At 42.2% G+C, this 20,246-nt stretch overlaps 1 protein-coding gene across 1 annotated transcript in view; it reads left to right on the top strand.

The window, feature by feature from the left end:
* Positions 1 to 20,246, top strand: part of CDHR3 (cadherin related family member 3) — a 62,312-nt gene that overhangs the window by 16,812 nt on the left and 25,254 nt on the right. Inside the window, exons 7-12 of the mRNA XM_073331857.1 lie at positions 2,561 to 2,712; positions 6,147 to 6,336; positions 10,468 to 10,636; positions 12,872 to 12,971; positions 13,119 to 13,217; positions 16,821 to 17,047. Of these exons, the coding sequence (XP_073187958.1) occupies positions 2,561 to 2,712; positions 6,147 to 6,336; positions 10,468 to 10,636; positions 12,872 to 12,971; positions 13,119 to 13,217; positions 16,821 to 17,047 (937 nt within the window). The remainder of the gene's footprint in view (positions 1 to 2,560; positions 2,713 to 6,146; positions 6,337 to 10,467; positions 10,637 to 12,871; positions 12,972 to 13,118; positions 13,218 to 16,820; positions 17,048 to 20,246) is intronic.

Below are 20,246 nucleotides of genomic sequence, written 5' to 3'. Positions count from 1 at the left end.
CCTGGTGGCAACCTGGCACAAGTTAGGGCACAGCAAGGGCTGATCTAATCCATGCTAGGTTGTAACGTCCCTCCACAGGCCATTATGCCTGTGAAGATCAGCCAGAGTGCAGTGAGGTTCAGCCCTGCCCTCTATACAGAGGAGGGAGAAGCCAGCGACACTGTTTTATCACCATGCCAAGAGACTTCCAGCTGCCCCTCTGGCTGCTTTGTGCTGCCTGACCAGTGGAAAGCTGCTGGAATTGGGGCCAAGGATCTGGGTATGACCTGTAAAGCCTGAGATGTTTGGTGAAATAGAAGAACAAAGTATTATAAATAGAAATGTGGCTTTTTCTTCCTGCCTATTTGATACTTGAAATGCATGAAGGAAACAATTAGCAGAGAGAGGTTTAAATGTAAATGCCCCACGTTAGTGTGCTGGTCACATACAACTAGGAGGAGCCTACATTTCAGAAACACCATTTGTACCTGTAGGACCACATTGTTTTCTAGACTGATTTTCCCCCTCCAAAAGTTGCCATTATTGTTATTTTATCCAGGAGACTTGAAAGACTACTGGTATTATGCTAAATATCTAGCTACCTTTTCAACCATACTATATCCTAAGCTAATGAATAACAGCAATGACTTCGTGTTTTAGATGTAAAAAACAATATTTATATAGAACAGAGAATCACTGGTATCTGGTTGATCCCTGAATGAAATGGTCTCTTCCTATTCAGAATAAGGATTTCTATTGGTATTACAAACCAAAAAGCACAGCTCAAGCTGTTTGTTAAGAGCTTGAGCTTCCAAAGATAAAATGACACTTCATTAATTGACCTCCCATATCACTACTGAGTCACATACAAAAACACATGTGAGCTGCATGCCTGGGCTTTGAACTTCATGACTCTATCATGATTAGAGCTGTGGTGGGAGTTTGGGAAAACCTGACAAGTTTACAAACCTGTTTTCATTTTTTCTGATCAAAGCTTTTAGGGTGAAAGTTTCAAAGGGTCTTTTTAATAGTGCCCACAAGATATGCAAACACATCAGTTTTTGGTGTGCAAAATCCTACATTGGCAGCCAACCCTTTGAAAATCTGTTCCTCAGAATGGGAAACCAAAGGAGGAGACAAGAAAGCAAATATGTTTCTCTCTTAATTACATTGTAGTCTTTGTCTAAAAGGCATTGCCTGAAGCATCCTATATAAAGCTACTGGCAGGAGGCTGATAGATCAGCAACAGCACGTAGTCTAGATATATCTCAAAAGGAAGTGGCCAAACCCATGGCACAGTGGTGTTGGCATTCAGCACTACCTGCAGTGTGCTCAGAAGCTTCCTGTCTCTCCATGCAAGACCCTGTGGAGGGCTGAATAACCACTCTATGTCATGGCTAGGACTGCCTGTGGGGGTGGGTAGGTGGTGTGGGTTCCAGTCACAAAGAGGGCAAGTTTTTTAAAAATTGGAATTTAAATGAGTTGGAACTTATTGTGTCTATTCTCCATAGACCTCACTACCTTCCTGTTTGCTTCTAGGTGAAATTCAGGTTGTCTTTGATCTGTCAAGCTCTATGTGGCTTCCCTCCTCTTTCCCTGTGTGCTGATGTAACAATTAGGGCAGCTTGCGTGCTGTCCCTAGCAGTTCCTACATTCGAAAATCTGGGGACCAGAGCCACGATATCCTCCACAGATGAACTAGGCTTTGTAATTCACTTCCCTGGCTGGTCAAAGCTACCCCATGTCTATTGTCCTTCAGAGTATGATATATTGCCCCCTGCTTTCCTTGGGGGCCATGGACTATGGAATGATTAACTAGTTAAGTAATGACATGGGAAGCTCATTGAAATGTTGACGTTTGCCAGTAAAGATGCTGAGCACTTCTGGAAAGTGTTGAGCACCCTCCACTCCCTTTGACTTCAGTGAGCACCTTGCCACAGCGGGCCATAAGACATGTGCATTATTTTCAATAAAATAGGTCAGATTTCCATTAGGGGAGTCCTGAGGCCCTTGCATAGTTTTGCGCATGCTCTGCCATGCCTACTTTTGCACATGCAGTGATTGCAATTGCACATCAGAATACTCATTTGTACATGCAGCTGCAATAATCACAAGTAACCATGCAAATCTGCATGTAAAACAATGCCTGGGCCATAAGCTCATTCAGGAGAAATCTGGCCCTGCCAGGGTGAATATGTTGAGCTGATTTTATAAATAAAGTGAACCAAATGTTGCCTGGAGTTCTGGGAATGCTCAGTCAGGGGAAAGCAGACCCTGTCATTTAAAAAGTTTATTGCACCACTGAGACAAGTTCTTTAAAATGATATTGTCCTGGCAGCAGTGACCGTATTTATTCCGTAGCAAGATTCCTTATACCGCTGCCGCTATTTTTATCTTTTAACCTGTATGTGGATGGAATGAAAACAGCTAATCCATTTGCCAGGAGATGGATTGGATGATCTAACAGGTCTCTTCTATTTCTGACATCTACAATTCTATGACTCTCAAGCAATATTGACACTTAGCAAGGGACGTGGGGGAATATTTATTTGCCTCTGTTGAACTTCTTTGTCTACTCTAGGAAAGAGAGAGTCTACAGGATTCCAGAGGAAAACAGCCCAGGAACTGTTGTTGCCAATATAACAGCTAAAGATCCAGATGATGATGAAGGGATTATCAGCAGACTTGTCTACAGCATCAGTCCACCTAATACGCATTTTGCCATAAATCCATGTAAGACAAACAAAAATACTATTTGTCTTTCAATCTATCTCTGCCTTTTGGTACAACGAAAGGAAACAATCTAGGTTAGAAAAACTCTTTTGGCTCCAGTTTTAAGTTACCTTATTTCCTTCTGTCGCTGCCCATATGAAGAAGCAGCATACTTTATATAGGGTTAACACATTCTTAGGGCCAGGTCCTTGGGTCTGGCTGAGCTGTGCTCAACATGGAAGTGAAAAATCGGGGGGGGGGGGGGGGAAAGAGGCAAAAGTGGCTTAAACTCATCTGATACTGAGGGCTGTTCCCCCCCGGCACCTCCAGAATAAATTAGTGTAGCCCCACCATTTTCCTAATCTGTGTTGGCTGCAGAATTCCCCAAGGGGCTGTTGCGCTGGCTGGAGATTTTCAGGGCACACTCCAGCCACCTCTGGTCCTGCCTGCAACATGCGTACTTCGTCAGCAGTGGGCTGGGAGGGAGTGATGTAGATAGTGATGTAGCCTGGGTTTCCCCTAGGGAAGCGGTCTCCTCAGTTGCCTTCTTAGGGCAGTTTTATGCCTCTTTGAACCATGAGAGCAACACAACGTGGTCAGATCAGGGGGCTAAGGACTGGGACTTTAATGTTCTTCATGGTGCAGGCTGAATCCCCTCCCAGGATATGACCTACAGAAGCCCTGTAATTCAAATCCATTATTTCCCCCAGGTGAGACATCTCAGAAGACTTGAAGAGCTCATATAACAGGAGAGAAACACTTCTGCCCCCTATTTTCCTTCTGCCCATGCATACCGGGTTCTCCTCAAGTCATTTACAGCTGCGTCAGTGAATGCTACCCTTCCGAGCTGGTAGCACTTTCAATCTGATTGGTGCAGTTGTAAATGACTACACAAAGCACAGGACAGAATAGAATCAGGCTCAGTGACTTTTTCTTCTTGCTAAATGCTTTGGATTCCTTATGCCTTTTGGGCTTAAAGCGCTACACTCCCCATTAGTACACTATGAAACACAGACAGCGTATACACACATTCTGTCACCCTCTTCTGGCTCTTTATCTATAGTAATACGTGGCAGACAAGTTATCCTGTTTGAACAGTGGCAGATGAAAGGGTATATAACCAAGAAGTGAATGAGTGAAGACAGAACTTGTCACACTAGAGGTGGTTTTGGAATTAATTGATAAATTTAACAGTAACAAGTCATCGGGACCAGATGGCATTCACCCAAGAGTTCTGAAAGAACTCAAATGTGAAATTGCAGAACTATTAACTATGATTTGTAACCTGTCCTTTAAATCAGCTTCTGTACCCAGTGACTGGAAGATAGCTAATGTAACGCCAATATTTAAAAAGGGCTCTAGAGGTGATCCCAGCAATTACAGACCAGTAAGTCTAATGTCAGTACCAGGCAAATTAGTTGGAACAACAGTAAAGAATAAAATTGTCAGACACATGGAAGAACATAAATTGTTGGGCAAAAGTCAACATGGTTTCTGTAAAGGGAAATCATGTCTTACTAATCTATTAGAGTCCTTTGAAGGGGTCAACAAATATGTGGACAAGGGGGATCCAGTGGACATAGAGTACTTAGATTTCCAGAAAGCCTTTGACAAGGTCACTCATCAAAAGCTCTTACATAAATTAAGTTGTGATGGATAAGAGGGAAGATCCTTTCATAGATTGAGAACTGGTTAAAAGACAGGGAACAAAGGGTAGAAATAAATAGTAAATTTTCAGAATGGAGAGGGGTAACTAGTGGTGTTCCCCAAGGATCAGTCCTAGGACCAATCCTATTCAACTTATTCATAAATGATCTGGAGAAAGGAGTAAACAGTGAGGTGGCAAAGTTTGCAGATGATACTAAACTGCTCAAGATAGTTAAGACCAAAGCAGACTGTGAAGAACTTCAAAAAGATCTCACAAAACTAAGTGACTGGGCAACAAAATGGCAAATGAAATTGAATGTGGATAAATATAAAGTAATGCACACTGGAAAAAATAACCCCAACTATACATACAATATGATGGGGGCTAATTTAGCTACAGCTAATCAGGAAAGAGCTCTTGGAGTCATCGTGGATAGTTCTTTCAAAATGTTCACGCAGTGTGCAGCGGCAGTCAAAAAAGCAAACAGGATGTTAGGAATCATTAAAATGGGATAGAGAATAAGACAGAGAATATCTTATTGCCCTTATATAAATCCTTGGTATGCCCACATCTTGAATACTTTGTTTCAGAGTAGCAGCTGTGTTAGTCTGTATTCGCAAAAAGAAAAGGAATACTAGTGGCACCTTAGAGACTAACCAATTTATTTGAGCATAAGCTTTCGTGAGCTACAGCTCACTTGAATACTGCATACAGATGTGGTCTCCTCATCTCAAAAAAGATATACTGGCATTAGAAAAGGTTCAGAGAAGGGCAACTAAAATGATTAGGGGTTTGGAACGGGTACCATATGAGGAGAGATTAAAGAGGCTAGGACTTTTCAGCTTGGAAAAGAGGAGACTAAGTGGGGATATGATAGAGGTATATAAAATCATGAGTGGTGTCGAGAAAGTGAATAAGGAAAAGTTATTTACTTGTTTCCATAATATAAGAACTAGGGGCCACCAAATGAAATTAATGGACAAATAAATAAAACAAATAAAAGGAAGTTCTTCTTCACACAGCGCACAGTCAACCTGTGGAACTCCTTGCCTGAGGAGATTGTGAAGGCTAGGACTATAATAGGGTTTAAAAGAGAACTAGATAAATTCATGGAGGTTAAGTCCATTAATGGCTATTAGCCAGGATGGGTAAGGAATGGTGTCCCTAGCCTCTGTTTGTCAGAGGGAGATGGATTGCAGGAGAGAGATCACTTGATCATTACCTGTTAGGCTCACTCCCTCTGGGGCACCTGGCATTGGCCACTGTTGGCAGACAGGATACTGGGCTGGATGGACCTTTGGTCTGACCCAGTATGGCCATTCTTATGTTCACTACATCATAGCTGAGAATGGTTCTTATTTATACGTAGATCTAGAGCTGCCTTGAGAGCACTAGAAAATGAAGTTCTGTCTTTAGCCACAGAGCAGGGACAGCATGAACATTAGCAGTGCACGCTTCCCAACACTACTCTGCCAATGTACCTCACCCCTGACTTACAAAGACCCCTACTAGGGGTGAGAGGATAGGCCAGTCTCCATGCCTGGTCAGTTATTGGCTTCTCTGCTGAGGCTGTCAGCCATCATGGTATTTTTGTGCTGTGGACACTTATCTGCTAAGAGTTAGATAAAATGCATCAGTTTATTTCAGATCACTAAACAAACAGCTGTGACGTGGAGGTAGGGAAGGCTGTATATTTATCACCAGTTCCCTGAGTCATCAAGTCCTTAAGGAGAACAATACATTTAAATAAGAATTCTTGTCATTTCTTTTCCAGTAGTATCTAACCTGTCCATTCTTTTCCTCTTAGTCACTGGTGTGATTTACGTGGCTATGCGAATAGATCGAGATGCTGCTCCCCTGCGTCTACATCCTAACATCTCGTTGGTCATTCGTGTGGAGGACAGTCCCAGTGGTGGGCAAACGAATGAAACAGAGATAACCGTCATTATTGAGGATCTTAATGACAACCCACCAGAATGTAGCTTGTACAACTTCAGGTACTAAGCCACTCACAGTGTCTCTCACCAATATGACGGGGCCAGTATGTGGTGTAGGGCACCCTAGTTAGGCACCTAGATCCTGCATATGTGTGTTCAAATGGGCACTCCCTATCGGCTCCTACTGGTAAGTGCTGACTGTGTGTGCTAAGATGCAGGGCTCAAACATCCTGTTGGCTCAGATTTGAAAATTGGGCCCAAAACATCTGTGCCAAATCAGGCGTTTATTTATCTCTCTCTCTCATTCAGCTGCCAATCACCACAGCATCGAGGGGCCATAGACTGTATATAATTAAAAGTAGCATCATTTCTGTCCAGAACAGGGGCAGACTTTTCACCTCTCTCATTTCATGCTAATTTATTAAATGGGATCATTGTAAGCGGTTGACTTTCAGACTGTTCTGGCTGTTATTAATTTTAACCTTTGCTCTCTCCTTTCCCAACTCCCTTCCTTTGTCTGCTATCTTCATGTTCCTGGCCTGCAAACTCTTCAGGGCATAGACCACTCTGCCATTATACACAGTTGGTGTGCAGTTGCAAGCACTATCAATTACCATCAGTCCTGCTATTTTCTGCTGGACGAGTATCATTCATACTGTATGTGTGTGGTAAGGGGGGATAGGTGAGATTGTGACATGAAGGATTTAGAATCTTTCACAGTTCATGGGGCTGATCATGGTGTTATTCTATCTTTGTGCTGTTGTCAATAGAGCTGGGAGAAATTTTTCACACTGTTTATTTGCCCCCCTCCCATGCAAATTTAGTCAACATGAAACTATTCACGAATTGGACAGGAGTTTTCCAGTTTTAATAAACAAAGAATGGAGGGAGGGGGAGAACAGGATTGACAAGAAGGCTTTGGCACCATTCACAAAACTGCTGTAGGAGGAGGAAGCTCCCTTTTAATCTTTAGCCCAGTGATTAGGGTACTCATTGAGATATGGGACCAACCGCCCCCCCCAGCCACTAAAATTTTTGAGTTGCTGAAATTTTTCAGTTTGATACAAACTGCATTTTATTTCACAATTTTTCAGAACTACCAGGAAACCGAAAAGTCAGTTATTCACACAGCTCCAGTTGTAAGGCTCATTGGATGTATTTTTTGTCAAATCTTTTCAATTCACATTTAAAAGACCCAGTCCTGTAACCCGTCTATTTGTGAAACTCCAGAGAGGGTCAATGGGATCTGTGATTGAACAAGAACTACAGAGTTGGATCCCAGGGCCTGGTTCTGATCTCATGTCCAGTTTTATATCAGTCTAACTCAATTGACTTCAGAGGTGTCACCCTTGAATTAAATTGGTGTAACTGAGAGCAGAGTTGAGCCCTAAGCACTTTGTTTTTAAAAAACTGCAATACAGTTTTAATAAAAACAAAACAAAAAAACCCCAGAATCAGAGTGATAGGCAAGAAATTCACTTTAAACCAGTCACTTCTGATTAGATTGAACTCCTAGATATTTATTCATTCTTCAGGAAATGAGAGAAGAGCTCTCTAATTAAAGCATATTGAAAAAACCAGAATAGCATTAAGTGAGATGGGAAATCAGCCCAGCAAAATTAGTTTAGTGACAGGAAAGTGTTTCTCTCTAAATTGAGAAATTATTAAATTGATCTGAACGGTTTACTTTAGGTTCCAAGGATGGCACAAAGCACCCAATTAGGAAGAAAGCCTGTAGTAATGAAGAATCTCCCTCTCCTGTGTTTTTAAGCATCATGATCCTTAACCTGTAGCTCTTTGGGATATTTTTCATTGATTCTAAGGCCAGAAGGGACTCATTTGATCATCTAGTCCAACCTCCTACATAACACGGGCCATAGAACTTCCTTGAAATAATTCCTGTTTGAACTAGAGCAGGTCCTTTAGAAAAACATCCAATCTTGATTTTAAAATTGTCAGTGATGAAGAATCCACCATGACCCTTGGTAAACTACTCCAATGGTTAATTACTTTGACTGTTAAAAAATTATACCTTATTTTCAGTCTGAATTTGTCTAACTTCAGCTTCCAGCCATTGGATTGAAGAACCTATTATCAAATATTTGTTCCCCATGTAAGTACGTACTTACCACGCCATCAAGTCATCTTTAACCTTCTCTTTGTTACCCTAAATAGATTGAGCTCCTAGCATTTATCACTGTAATGTTTTCTAATCCTTTTGTCATTCACATGTCTTTACTCTGCACCCTCCCCAATTTATCAACATCCTTCTTGAATTGTGGACACCAGAACTGGACACCATGTTCAGTAGTGGTCAAAGCAGTGCCAAATACGGAGGTTCATCCTATTCCTCGTCAAGATTCCCCTATTTGTGCATCCAAGGATCACATTAACTCTTTTAGCCATAGCATTACACTGGGAGCTCATGTTCAGTTATTATCTGCCATAACCCCAAAGTCTTTTTTCAAGGTCCCTGCTTCTCAGGATAGAACCCCACATCCTGTAAATAAATCCCCAGGAGTCTATGTCTCAGACAAAGCACAAGCTATTCCCAACTTGCCTGACATATACAAGGCTGCTCAAGGAGTACTGAGTGAAATGACTGGAGTGGTCATGATTCCATCCCATCCCTGCAAGCAACAAGGAAGTAGGGAGATGGAGGAGATACTGTGGGAAATAGAACCGCAGAAAGCTGCAAAATCATTCTGGATCGGGTTCTTGACATTGCATTATAATATGGGTATCAGAGCCTTTCATCAATAGAAGATGGGATTGTCAAGATGACAACCATTAGAACAGAACATCTGGAACTCATTCCAACTTCGTTTGTCTACTATTCCATTCATGGAGGAAATAACTCTTCAGTTCTGCAAATCTGATGTGATGAATGAGAATTGCTTTGATTGAGGTATATCAGATTCAGCTGACAGATCATGGGTTATTGTAAGTAGTTTAGTTGGAAATATATCACACGCTGTTCAAAGATAAAGAATAAAAACTAATTTCAGTGTTTGAAAGTAACCTTATGCCTTCATAGGCCCTGATACAACAAAGCACAAAAACATATACTTTAAACATGCAAGTAGTCTAATTGATTTTGGTCCCACACCAACTTCAATGGGACTACTCACATGAGTAAAATTAAGCATATACTTAAGTATTTTGTTCAGTGAAGAAAAACCCAGGCCAAGTATCAATTAAGGGGCAAATGAAGTAGCATGTCTCAGCATGTAGATAGAGTACTGAAATGCAGATTTTTAAAAGATACTCATTTGAAATTAGAGGTGGATTAAACTGAGATCCTGATGCTGGTTCCAAAGTTAAGGGGTGTTCTGAGCATTTGAATCATAGAATCATAGAATATCAGGGTTGGAAGGGACCCCAGAAGGTCATCTAGTCCAACCCCCTGCTCAAAGCAGGACCAATTCCCAGTTAAATCATCCCAGCCAGGGCTTTGTCAAGCCTGACCTTAAAAACCTCTAAGGAAGGAGATTCTACCACCTCCCTAGGTAACGCATTCCAGTGTTTCACCACCCTCTTAGTGAAAAAGTTTTTCCTAATATCCAATCTAAACCTCCCCCACTGCAACTTGAGACCATTACTCCTCGTTCTGTCATCTGCTACCATTGAGAACAGTCTAGAGCCATCCTCTTTGGAACCCCCTTTCAGGTAGTTGAAAGCAGCTATCAAATCCCCCCTCATTCTTCTCTTCTGCAGGCTAAACAATCCCAGCTCCCTCAGCCTCTCCTCATAACTCATGTGTTCCAGTCCCCTAATCATTTTTGTTGCCCTTCGCTGGACTCTCTCCAATTTATCCACATCCTTCTTGAAGTATGGGGCCCAAAACTGGACACAGTACTCCAGATGAGGCCTCACCAATGTCGAATAGAGGGGAACGATCACGTCCCTCGATCTGCTCGCTATGCCCCTACTTATACATCCCAAAATGTACTTATACATCCCAAAATTTGGTTTGGGTTCTGTCTAAGGGTTTTGGTTCAGCCCATTAGAGAGAGAAAGGGGTTAGCCACAAAATACAGATCAGATTCCAGTTCTGCTCCTAAAGTTTGGGGTGTTGGAATCTGGGATTTTGGTTTGAAAAGTATGTGGAAGTCAATATGCAGTACACTTCAAAAGCTGTTCAGAGGAATGTTGTAAAGAGGCATGATGGGAAACATTTCTTTTTGACAGACTTGAGGTATCTGAAACAGCCACCACTGGGACACTCTTCCTTGACCTACGAGATCACTGCCAGGATATAGATGTTGAACCACCAAATAATGAATTTAACTTCACTGGACTGTCCGGACTTGGAAGTAACAAATTTACACTGAATCCATCTGGCTCTGGAAAAATTGTGGTTAGTTAATTGTTTTGTTTTAGGAAGTCTCAATTAAGATGGCAGTTTCTTAAATCTAATTAAGGTGTCTTCTAATACTCTACATTCATTATCCTTTCAGGAAAAAATGTTATTCACATTGGGCTAGGGTGAAGTCTATTGAAACTGTTGATGAAATGCACGCATGATTTGTGTGTGTGTGTGTGTGTGTGTGTGTGTGTGTGTGTGTGTGTGTGTGTGTGAGAGAGAGAGAGAGAGAGAGAATGTTCTTTATGGAGTCTAGAGATCATGATGCACAATTGCTCTTTATTCTAAAATCTGAAAGAATGGTTAAAACTGGAGAAAAAAAAACAAAGCCATAGACTTGTTTGAAATCTCCTTTCTAAGCAGTGTGGGGGCACATAGGAATGAGTTTCAAAGCACTATATTGACATTGATTGTTTAACATTGATATGGAAGTATAACACGAGCAACCAGGGGCAGGTCTCAGCAATTTAAACAGTGCCAGACTAATCCCAATTCACACAAGTGTTTGTAAAATACTATATGAGATCTTGGCTATTCAGAAGAAAGATTGACATACCATAGAAATCTCAAACTCAAAACCGCCTCTTGACTCCACTGATAAGAATTGTAGAGCTACCTGATCACTCTTGTTACAGTGTGTATGGTAACACCCACTGTTTCACGTTCTCTGTGTATATAAAATCTCCCCACTGTATTTTCCACTGCATGCATCCGATGAAGTGAGCTGTAGCTCACGAAAGCTTATGCTCAAATACCTTTGTTAGTCTCTAAGGTGCCACAAGTCCTCCTTTTCTTTTTGCGGATACAGACTAACACGGCTGCTACTCTGAAACCTGTGAAGGTGGTCAGTTCATACAAATGCACGTTGGGATTTGCACTTGTTTATTTCACATGACAGAACAATGGATTCCTTGTGCTGATATCAGTCAGATCTGCAGTTACAAGAACTCTCTCCCATTGCTTGGCATGTGTAATGTTGGTTGTTTTGTGGATAAAAACTGTGCAGATACACAAACCAGCAAGCACCTAGATATACCATTCAAAAGAGGAGAACATTGCTGAAGCATGATGGATGTTGATGTACAGCAAACTACTTCCTCATCTACAAGGCTAAGAAACATTTGCATGACAACACAGGAATTTATGATCCTAATCTCCTCTGCTCACCCTGGCTGTATAATGTAACATGCTGACTAACTGTGCCATTTCCCCTCCATTGGCTATTTCATAGAGGATAAGAGCCTACTACTGCTACCGGCTGAAGGAGTTACTATTTTAACTCAAATGGTAGAGACTTGAGCTTTAGTGCTGACAACCCCAGTATGGGTGCTACAAAGGATAGCACAATGCAAGAGACTGGGTTTTAATTCCCCATTTGGGCAACCACTTTGTAACAACTCTCCTCAGGGATTATCATCAGTGACTGAACCTGAGACCTTAAGCATAGGCCTACACCCCATGATCTAAAGCAGGGGTTCTCACCCTTTTTCTTTCTGAGGCTCCTCCAACATGCTATATAAACTCCATGGCCAACCTATGCCACAGCAACTGTTTTTCAGCATATCCAGTAGATTAAAAACCAGGGCCGGCATTAGGGGGTAGCAAGCAGGGCAATTGCCTGGGGCCCTGCAAAGCTAAATTGCTTGGGCTTTGACTTCAGCCCTGCACGGTGGGGCTTGGGCTTTGGCTTTCTGCTCTGGGTTCCAGGGAGCCTAATGCCAGCCTTACTCAATGGTTTATTTTGGAGGACCCCCTGAAACTTGCTCATGGTCCCCCCCAGGAGGCCCCAGGCCCCTGGTTCAGAACCTCTGATCGAAGGGATCAACATTGTTAAGTGGTGGTGGTGGTAGTGGTAGTAGTAGGCTTTTTTCCTCTTTATGGACCAACCATGAGATAAGGGACTTGTTACACTTAGCCAGCAGCTTACACACACTTTGAACTCAAAAGATAAAAAGATCAAGACTTTCAGCTACATATAACACAGGCCACCTACAACTTTAGCTAAAGGAGAATGAATCTTCTTGGCTGTAATGAAGTTAGGAATTACAGCTAGCCACCAGAGAGTGTATTCAGTCCTGTAATTTATTAATTGCTTGTATAATTCAAAGAGGGCGGTGATATATGTACTTAGCCAGCACATGGACAGAACACTGGAAATCATCATTTGCTTGGTGTGTGCTGTGACTTTATGTAACAAGGTATAAATACAGTTTCCTTTTTTTAATCTAGTTGATTGGAGGTCTGGATTTCGAAAATCCAGATAATCTAGCAGTTGAGGAATATACTTTGACAGCTGTGGTGCAAGATATTGCCCAGCCTTACTATACTAGCAAGTATCCCTTTTATTCTTCTTTGCTATTTTTTTCCTATGCTGTTACTGCATAGAAGAAGGAATGTTATTCAAAATATGTTTATGTTCAACAGATGTTTTCATAGCCATACTTAACCATTAGTTAATCTTCCATTGTGTTTCCAGATAATATCTACATTTACATCAAAATAATTCCAGTGAATGAATTCTTCCCAGGCTTCAATAACCCATCATATGTATTCAATGTTTCAGAAATTACCCGAGGTACAGTAAGTAAAGGCTGTCCTACAGGTGTAAGGTTGTTACAGTGTAAAATAATCATCTTGGAGCAAAAATATATTAGTTTGTATTACAATAGTGCCTCAAAGCCCCAGCCAAGATCAGGACCCCACTGCACAACCTCAAAGTACAGGGTTTACATTGTAAATAGACAAAACAGGCAAAGGGTGGGAGAAAGGAAGTATTTTTATGTCCCCTTTAACAAATCGGGGAGAGAGATTAAGTGACTTGCCAAAGGTTACATAGCAATTCTGTGGTAGAACCAAGAACTGAATACATCTCTCTTGGGCAAGATCCTCACTCCCACTCTGGCCACTTTACACTATGTAAAAGAGCATAAATGGATCCAAAAAGCCTTGGTTCAGCTAAGGGATAATTCCCTTGTCTCTGGCACTGTGAATGACAGCCATAAAGCTGCCTTCTGAGGACCCCTTGAAGCCTCTGTTGTAGTGGGTGTGTCACCATGCCCCTGAATCCCAGGGCAATACTTTAAGCATAAGACTATCCACTCCTGCCTAGTAGGGTGGTATATACAAGGAAACAGAGTTAGACTTGCACTCGCTTGGGGGTGGGGGAAAACGCATTTGTTGTGAGGAACCTACTTTTGCAATAGAAAAAATCTGCAGGTTAAACAATGTGGCAAAAACCTTTCAAGCATGAGTTTTTCCACTCATGCTGTCTGAGAAGTTTTTGCACATCTTTTACATGGCCTGCCTCAGCCTCCCCTGTGGCTGCCCACTGCCTTTTCCACTTCTCCCAGCATCCCAGACCTTCCAGCTTGCTCTCTGCTCTAACACCACCTTTTGTTCTGCAGTTATTCCTAAGCAACTTCTTTGCAGCGTTAGCAGTGTTTTCTTCCTCTGTGTAGGGTGCCTGCCACCTGTGTGTTTACAATGTCCCTTACCTGCAGCTGCATTTAACTCAAGCTTTTAAAATCTTTTTACTTGGAGTGTACGGTAATTGAGAGGAACAGACAGAATTCCATCAGGAATTTGGGGGATTTTTTGGAAGGAGGGGGTAAAAGATGGAAGTTACAGTCTTTTGCAGGCATTTTCACTGGGTTTAAAGGGCCAGGTTTTTTCTAGTTCACACAGCACAGTTTCATTAGCCAATTTGCACTGGCTGTGGAACTTTTCTATTATAACATGTCATTAAACCAAGCTTAAATTGGAATCAGCAAAAACGTAAAAGTGAAAACTCACCCCCAAAACAGAAGCGATAGTCTTTATTAAAATCCACTCTTCTACCACGCACTGTAGTGGTTCCCTCCCTCCCCACCACCATGTTGAATTTTAAAAAATGACCCACATATTGGGACTGTGAAACCTGATATTTTTTCTAACAGCATTGAGACACACATTACCCATCAGCTAAATATACAGTAAAGCAGAACGGTAGCTCACCACCGGCGTACCCCCTCCTAGCTGAGCTTGTGCAGCAGGGTCTTCTCTTCTGGTATCCCCTACTGACAGCTGCTCCAGGCTGGGAAGGAGTTGATGAGAGTCTGTGGGCTCTGTCAGCCCTGTGCTGTTACATCTGTGAGAGTTGCCAAGCCGGGAGGGAGGAGTTAAAAGAGGAAAGAGCTCTGAAGGAGATGTGGACCTCTCAAGGAAGGCCTGGTCTACTTCTTGTGACTCAGATCAGTTACAAGGAACAAAGCAAATTGAAAGGTCCCTATCTACCCTGGGAGACTCTGGTATCTAGGAGGCTCTGGATAGGCCCTGGGTACCAGCCCAGGCTTCCTCCAGGCAGCTTCTAGGTTTCCTCTGGTCTCAACCAGGCCTTCCTTTAAGGGCCTAGCACAAGAGATCCATTCCTTCTCCTGGTCAGCCACTACTGAGCTGGGCTTTTCCTCTTTGACTCCTCCCTTCAAGCTTGACACCTCTGGCAGGTTTTAATGGGTGGGGCTGACTGAGCTCACAGGCTGTCATTAACCTCTTCCCAGCCAGAGAGGGGGTCATATCATCTGAAGATGGCCACAACTGTAGGTCGACAAAAGACAATGCACAGAACCATCACTTGAAAGAAGTATGGCAGGCCTACAGCAAAATTGCAAGATATGACTGGGCCTGCAATACCTACCAAATCCTGGCCTGCGTTCAGGGGGGAACGTGTTGAGGCTGCTTCTGAAACTCTACAAGCTTTGTGTGGTTTGAAAGTACCTGTTTGAGCTCAGCGATGCTTTTCAAGCAAAACAGCAGAACAAAGGATGGTGTAATGGTAAGGCACTGGACTGGGACTCAGGAGATGTGGATTCAATTCCTGTCTCCTCAGAAGAGGAGAACTTTCTGGTGGCTTGGCAGGCTAGTATTCCCTGTCAGTATGGCTTCTGCAGGAGCTAAAATGTCAAGTTGCTGATGGGAATCAAGGAGAGCAGAGACATAGCGTGGAGGCATAGGTCTCCATGTAGAGGGCCAGGGCCCTGATCTTCAGCTGTTTCCCCTAGATTCATGCAGCTATCAGGAATGCTTTGGTTTTGAGAGATCTGTTAGTTCCATAGTGTAGGGGTGAGGCTAGGCATCATACACTGCCTCTCTGTATGCACAATATGGGGAACCTCATGGAGTTTCCTGTCTTGCATGTGTTTTCCTCCTCCCACTTGTGTGATTCAGACCTTTGTAATGTAATCGTTTAAATAAATCTCTGAAACACATGTGTGACTATAAACCTCTGTGTCCATCCCAGAGTTTTGCTGGATTCTGCAGAATGCTTATAGGAGTTAAACAAGTGTTAATGTAAACCTTTAAATACTGTTGCTTTAAAAGCCCTTTGCAAAACAGCACACATTTTTGGAGAAAATACAGATGTGGGCTCTAACAGGATTCTGGGGATGGGGTAGTGCTGGCAGAAAGCATGCTGGCTGTCACACCAACTAGGAGCTAGCAATCTGCAGCAGGGCTGGAATTCACAGAGCCAGGAGGAGAAATAAATGAAATGCTAATGGCCTCAGTGACAACAGCTCCTCAGCCTCCCCTCCCTGCTTCACTTTGGGCATTTAGCCTATAGTTCATAAGAAGCTGGTTATTTACATATGCATTTAGGGTGAAATTAACTCCTACACAGAAGTCACTCTAGCATCACATAAGAAAAATCATATATATGGGGAAACTGACAGCCAAAATATGGGAAACTTTTGGATTTCTTCTCCCTCCTCTTTTTTTTTTGGGGCGGGGGGAGAGCAGGGGTTGGTTTTAAAAAAAAAGAAAAAACAAATATTGAGGGCTTGTTTATATTGAGAAGTTAATTCAGATTAAGGTAGTGTATGAACTTCAAGCACAGCATCTATTCCTGATTAAGTCCTGGTGTGGACACACTCATACCAGAATAAGAATACCTTTGGAAATGGATTAAGCTAATTTGGAATAAGGGACTATTATTCTGGAACAACAACATCCACACCAGGAGTTAATCTGGAATGACTATTCTGGAATAACTACTTGTGTAGACAAGTCCTAAATTAGAGTTACAATAAAATCTGCCTACATCATTTGAACTAAGAAACTCACTTAGGAGGAGCCTTATAGTCTGTACATTTCATTTTGTATGTAATTTTTTTAAACGTTAAGATAACATGACTCTTCTTTTCAGCTGGATCCAGCATTGGAAAAGTGAGTGCAACAGACAAGGATTTACCGTTTACTGGAATCACATATTCCATTGTAGCTGGAGGAGGTACCCTTTCTTACACAAATATATTTTGGATTGACCCAAATGAAGGAAATCTGGAGATTATAGCTACACTAGACTATGAAACAACACAGAAGTACATTCTCACAGTGCAAGCTTCTGACGCAGAGAAGCTTGCTACAGTGTCCGTGAGTAAAACTATACTACTTTTGCAAATGTCACCCCCACCTGAGGCAAAACTTAGCCTATGTCCACGGTCATCCCAAGACCTATGCACCACTCGACTCCCACTGAAGTGATATTAGGGCTGTGGGCCGGCTCTCTACACAGAGCTGAATTTCACACAAAGGGAGGATACAGTGGGAGTGAGCAGGGAGTCCTAGCATTAAAAAACAAAAACAAAACAAAAAACATTTTTATTTGTTGTTTTTTTCCTTTAAACGCTTTCTTTTATCTGCCTGTTATTCATCCTTGATATTTTTGGTGGGCAGCGAGAGAGCTTTCTGTGTATCCACAAAGGCCGTAAAGTGCATGCCTACACTTACAGCAGCACGTTGAGTACAGATACTGCACACCCAGCTAGCACGGGTATAAATAGCTGTGTAGACAGTGAGGCACAGCTTAAGTGAGGGGAGTAGAGTGCCCAGCACTCCTGATATCTAGGCTATACACCCTACATGGCCAAGCAAAGCCTCCCATGTCTACACTGCTATTTTTAGCAGCATAGTGTCCTGTTGTCTCCCCGCTGCAGGAGCCTTTCCCCACCACTGTGAAAGGCTGCAGCAGTGGGGAAAGGCTCCAGCAGTTTCCTGCTGCCAGTGCCTCTCTCTGCTGTCTCCCACCTTCCAGAGCCATTCCTGGATGCAGTGAAAAACTCTGGCAGTGGGGAGCTGCTGCAGCCTTTCCTCACTGCTGGAGCCTTTCACTGCCACATGTGGCTACACAGCACAGTGACAAGTATGGATGCAGCCTGCCTGTCACTGTGGCGTATACCTTCATGTGTAATACCTGTATTGTCAGGGCCGTCCTTAGGATTTATTTCAGAGTAGCAGCCATGTTAGTCTGTATCGGTAAAAAGAAAAGGAGGACTTGTGGCACCTTAGAGACAAATAAATTTATTTTGAGCATAAGCTTTCGTGAACTACAGCCCACTTCACTACATGCATCCAATGAAGTGAGCTGTAGCTCATGAAAGCTTATGCTCAAATAAATTTATTAGTCTCTAAGGTGCCACAAGTCCTCCTTTTCTTCTTAGGATTTATGGGGCCCTACATAGTATTAAACTGGTGCCCCTATGCCCAATGGCAGCCTGAGCTTGCAGCCCGGCAGTGGGAGGTGGGGGCGGGACGAGACAGCAAAGGATAACAAGACGCCCGGCCTGCCTCACGGTGGCGGAGAATCACAGTTCCCCACAGAGACCCCCGTACCCTCTCCCTCACGCAGGATGGACATGCAGAAGGTACCTAATTAAAAGCACTAAATTTGGGAATAAAAAATGTCAGTCAGGTTTTTTGATAGGCCCTGAAGTTTGTCAGACATTTATTTGCAAAAACTTTGTAGTAAGGGTGAATCAGCTGTCTTGCTGAATACAACATTATTACGAAATACATGATGCAGCTCTTCTGCGTTTTACATTTTCTTAATCAGTATTTCTAAGCTGATTTTATATTTTAAATGTACTCTTAAGCCTTCGTAAAGTAATCGTTCTAGATTACTACATATTTAACTCACTGAAACAAAGACATTATTTTAAATTAATCAGTCACAAAGGTTTAGGGTGTTCATAACAATGTTCATTGCTTTTAGAAAAAGGGAACACTAATTTACTTTGTGTGATCTCCATAACAATAGACAATGTTTATGAAATTTCACCAACTTTTTTTTTTTAAAGTTTCCAAAGATTTTAGGCATAACAAAGGATTTTATATCTTACTAAGGTTTTGTTGGAGGGTTCTCTTAAAACTAGTTCATTAGATAGTCAGAAGTAAAGAAAACTGGACAAAGCGTTTCCCTATCTGGAAGGAAAGGGGTGTTCTGCCTTTAAGGGCTCTCTTCAATTGGAGGGGGCAGGTGTGAAGGGAGAAAGGGAAGGACAGAGACTTTCCAAGCAAGTTTTTTTTTACTTTAGTAATTAAAATGTGTATTTTAGATAAGGGTGGTCTTTTGAAGGATTTATTTAAAAAACTATATGTCTGAAGAGCCAAGTGTTTAAGGCTAAAGATGATTGTGCATCTAAAAATCTATGCAAGGATTTTTTAGAGATGTGATTTTATAATCTTCACTAACTCACTAATGAAATATTTTAAAGCAAATTTTAAACTAAGGTCCTGTAGACTGACATGTTCTGACTAAATATTACAGCAATGCACAACTGTTTTTGTCAGTAAATTCAGAAACTGGCAGTATATACCTGGGGTTTGGCAAACGCCTGTTAAATGACTTCATTACCCTTTGAATGGCTCTTTAACAGTTTCAGCGTTGTGCTAATAGGTCTGGCAGGCTGGAGGCTTTTTCACTTTTAAATACTAAAAGTGAAAGGAGTACTTGTGGCACCTTAGAGACTAACCAATTTATTTGAGCATAAGCTTTCGTGAGCTACAGCTCACTTCATCAGATGCATACTGTGGAAAGTATAGAAGATCTTTTTATACACACAAAGCATGAAAAAATGGGTGTTTACCACTACAAAAGGTTTTCTCTCCCCCCACCCCACCCCAGATTGATAGAGCCAGAAGAGTTCCCAGAAGTCGCCTACTACAGGACAGGCCTAACAAGAAAATAACAGAACGCCACTAGCCGTCACCTTCAGCCCCCAACTAAAACTGCTCCAACGCATTATTAAGGATCTACAACCTATCCTGAAGGATGACCCAACACTCTCACAAATCTTGGGAGACAGGCCAGTCCTTGCTTACAGACAGCCCCCCAGCCTGAAACAAATACTCACCAGCAACCACATACCACACAACAGAACCACTAACCCAGGAACCTATCCTTGCAACAAAGCCCATTGCCAACTGTGCCCACATATCTATTCAGGGGACACCATCACAGGGCATAATAACATCAGCCACACTATCAGAGGCTTGTTCACCTGCACATCCGCCGATGTGATATATGCCATCATGTGCCAGCAATGCCCCTCTGCCATGTACATTGGTCAAACTGGACAGTCTCTACGTAAAAGAATAAATGGACACAAATCAGATGTCAAGAATTATAACATTCAGAAACCAGTCAGAGAACACTTCAATCTCTCTGGTCACGCGATTACAGACATGAAAGTTGCGATATTACAACAAAAAAAACTTCAAAACCAGACTCCAGGGAGAGACTGTTGAATTGGAATTCATTTGCAAATTGGATACAATTAACTTAGGTTACCTT

Source organism: Lepidochelys kempii, chromosome 1, assembly GCF_965140265.1.
Source record: "Lepidochelys kempii isolate rLepKem1 chromosome 1, rLepKem1.hap2, whole genome shotgun sequence".
NCBI lineage: Eukaryota > Metazoa > Chordata > Testudines > Cheloniidae > Lepidochelys > Lepidochelys kempii.
This window is presented reverse-complemented; position numbering and strand designations above follow the sequence as displayed.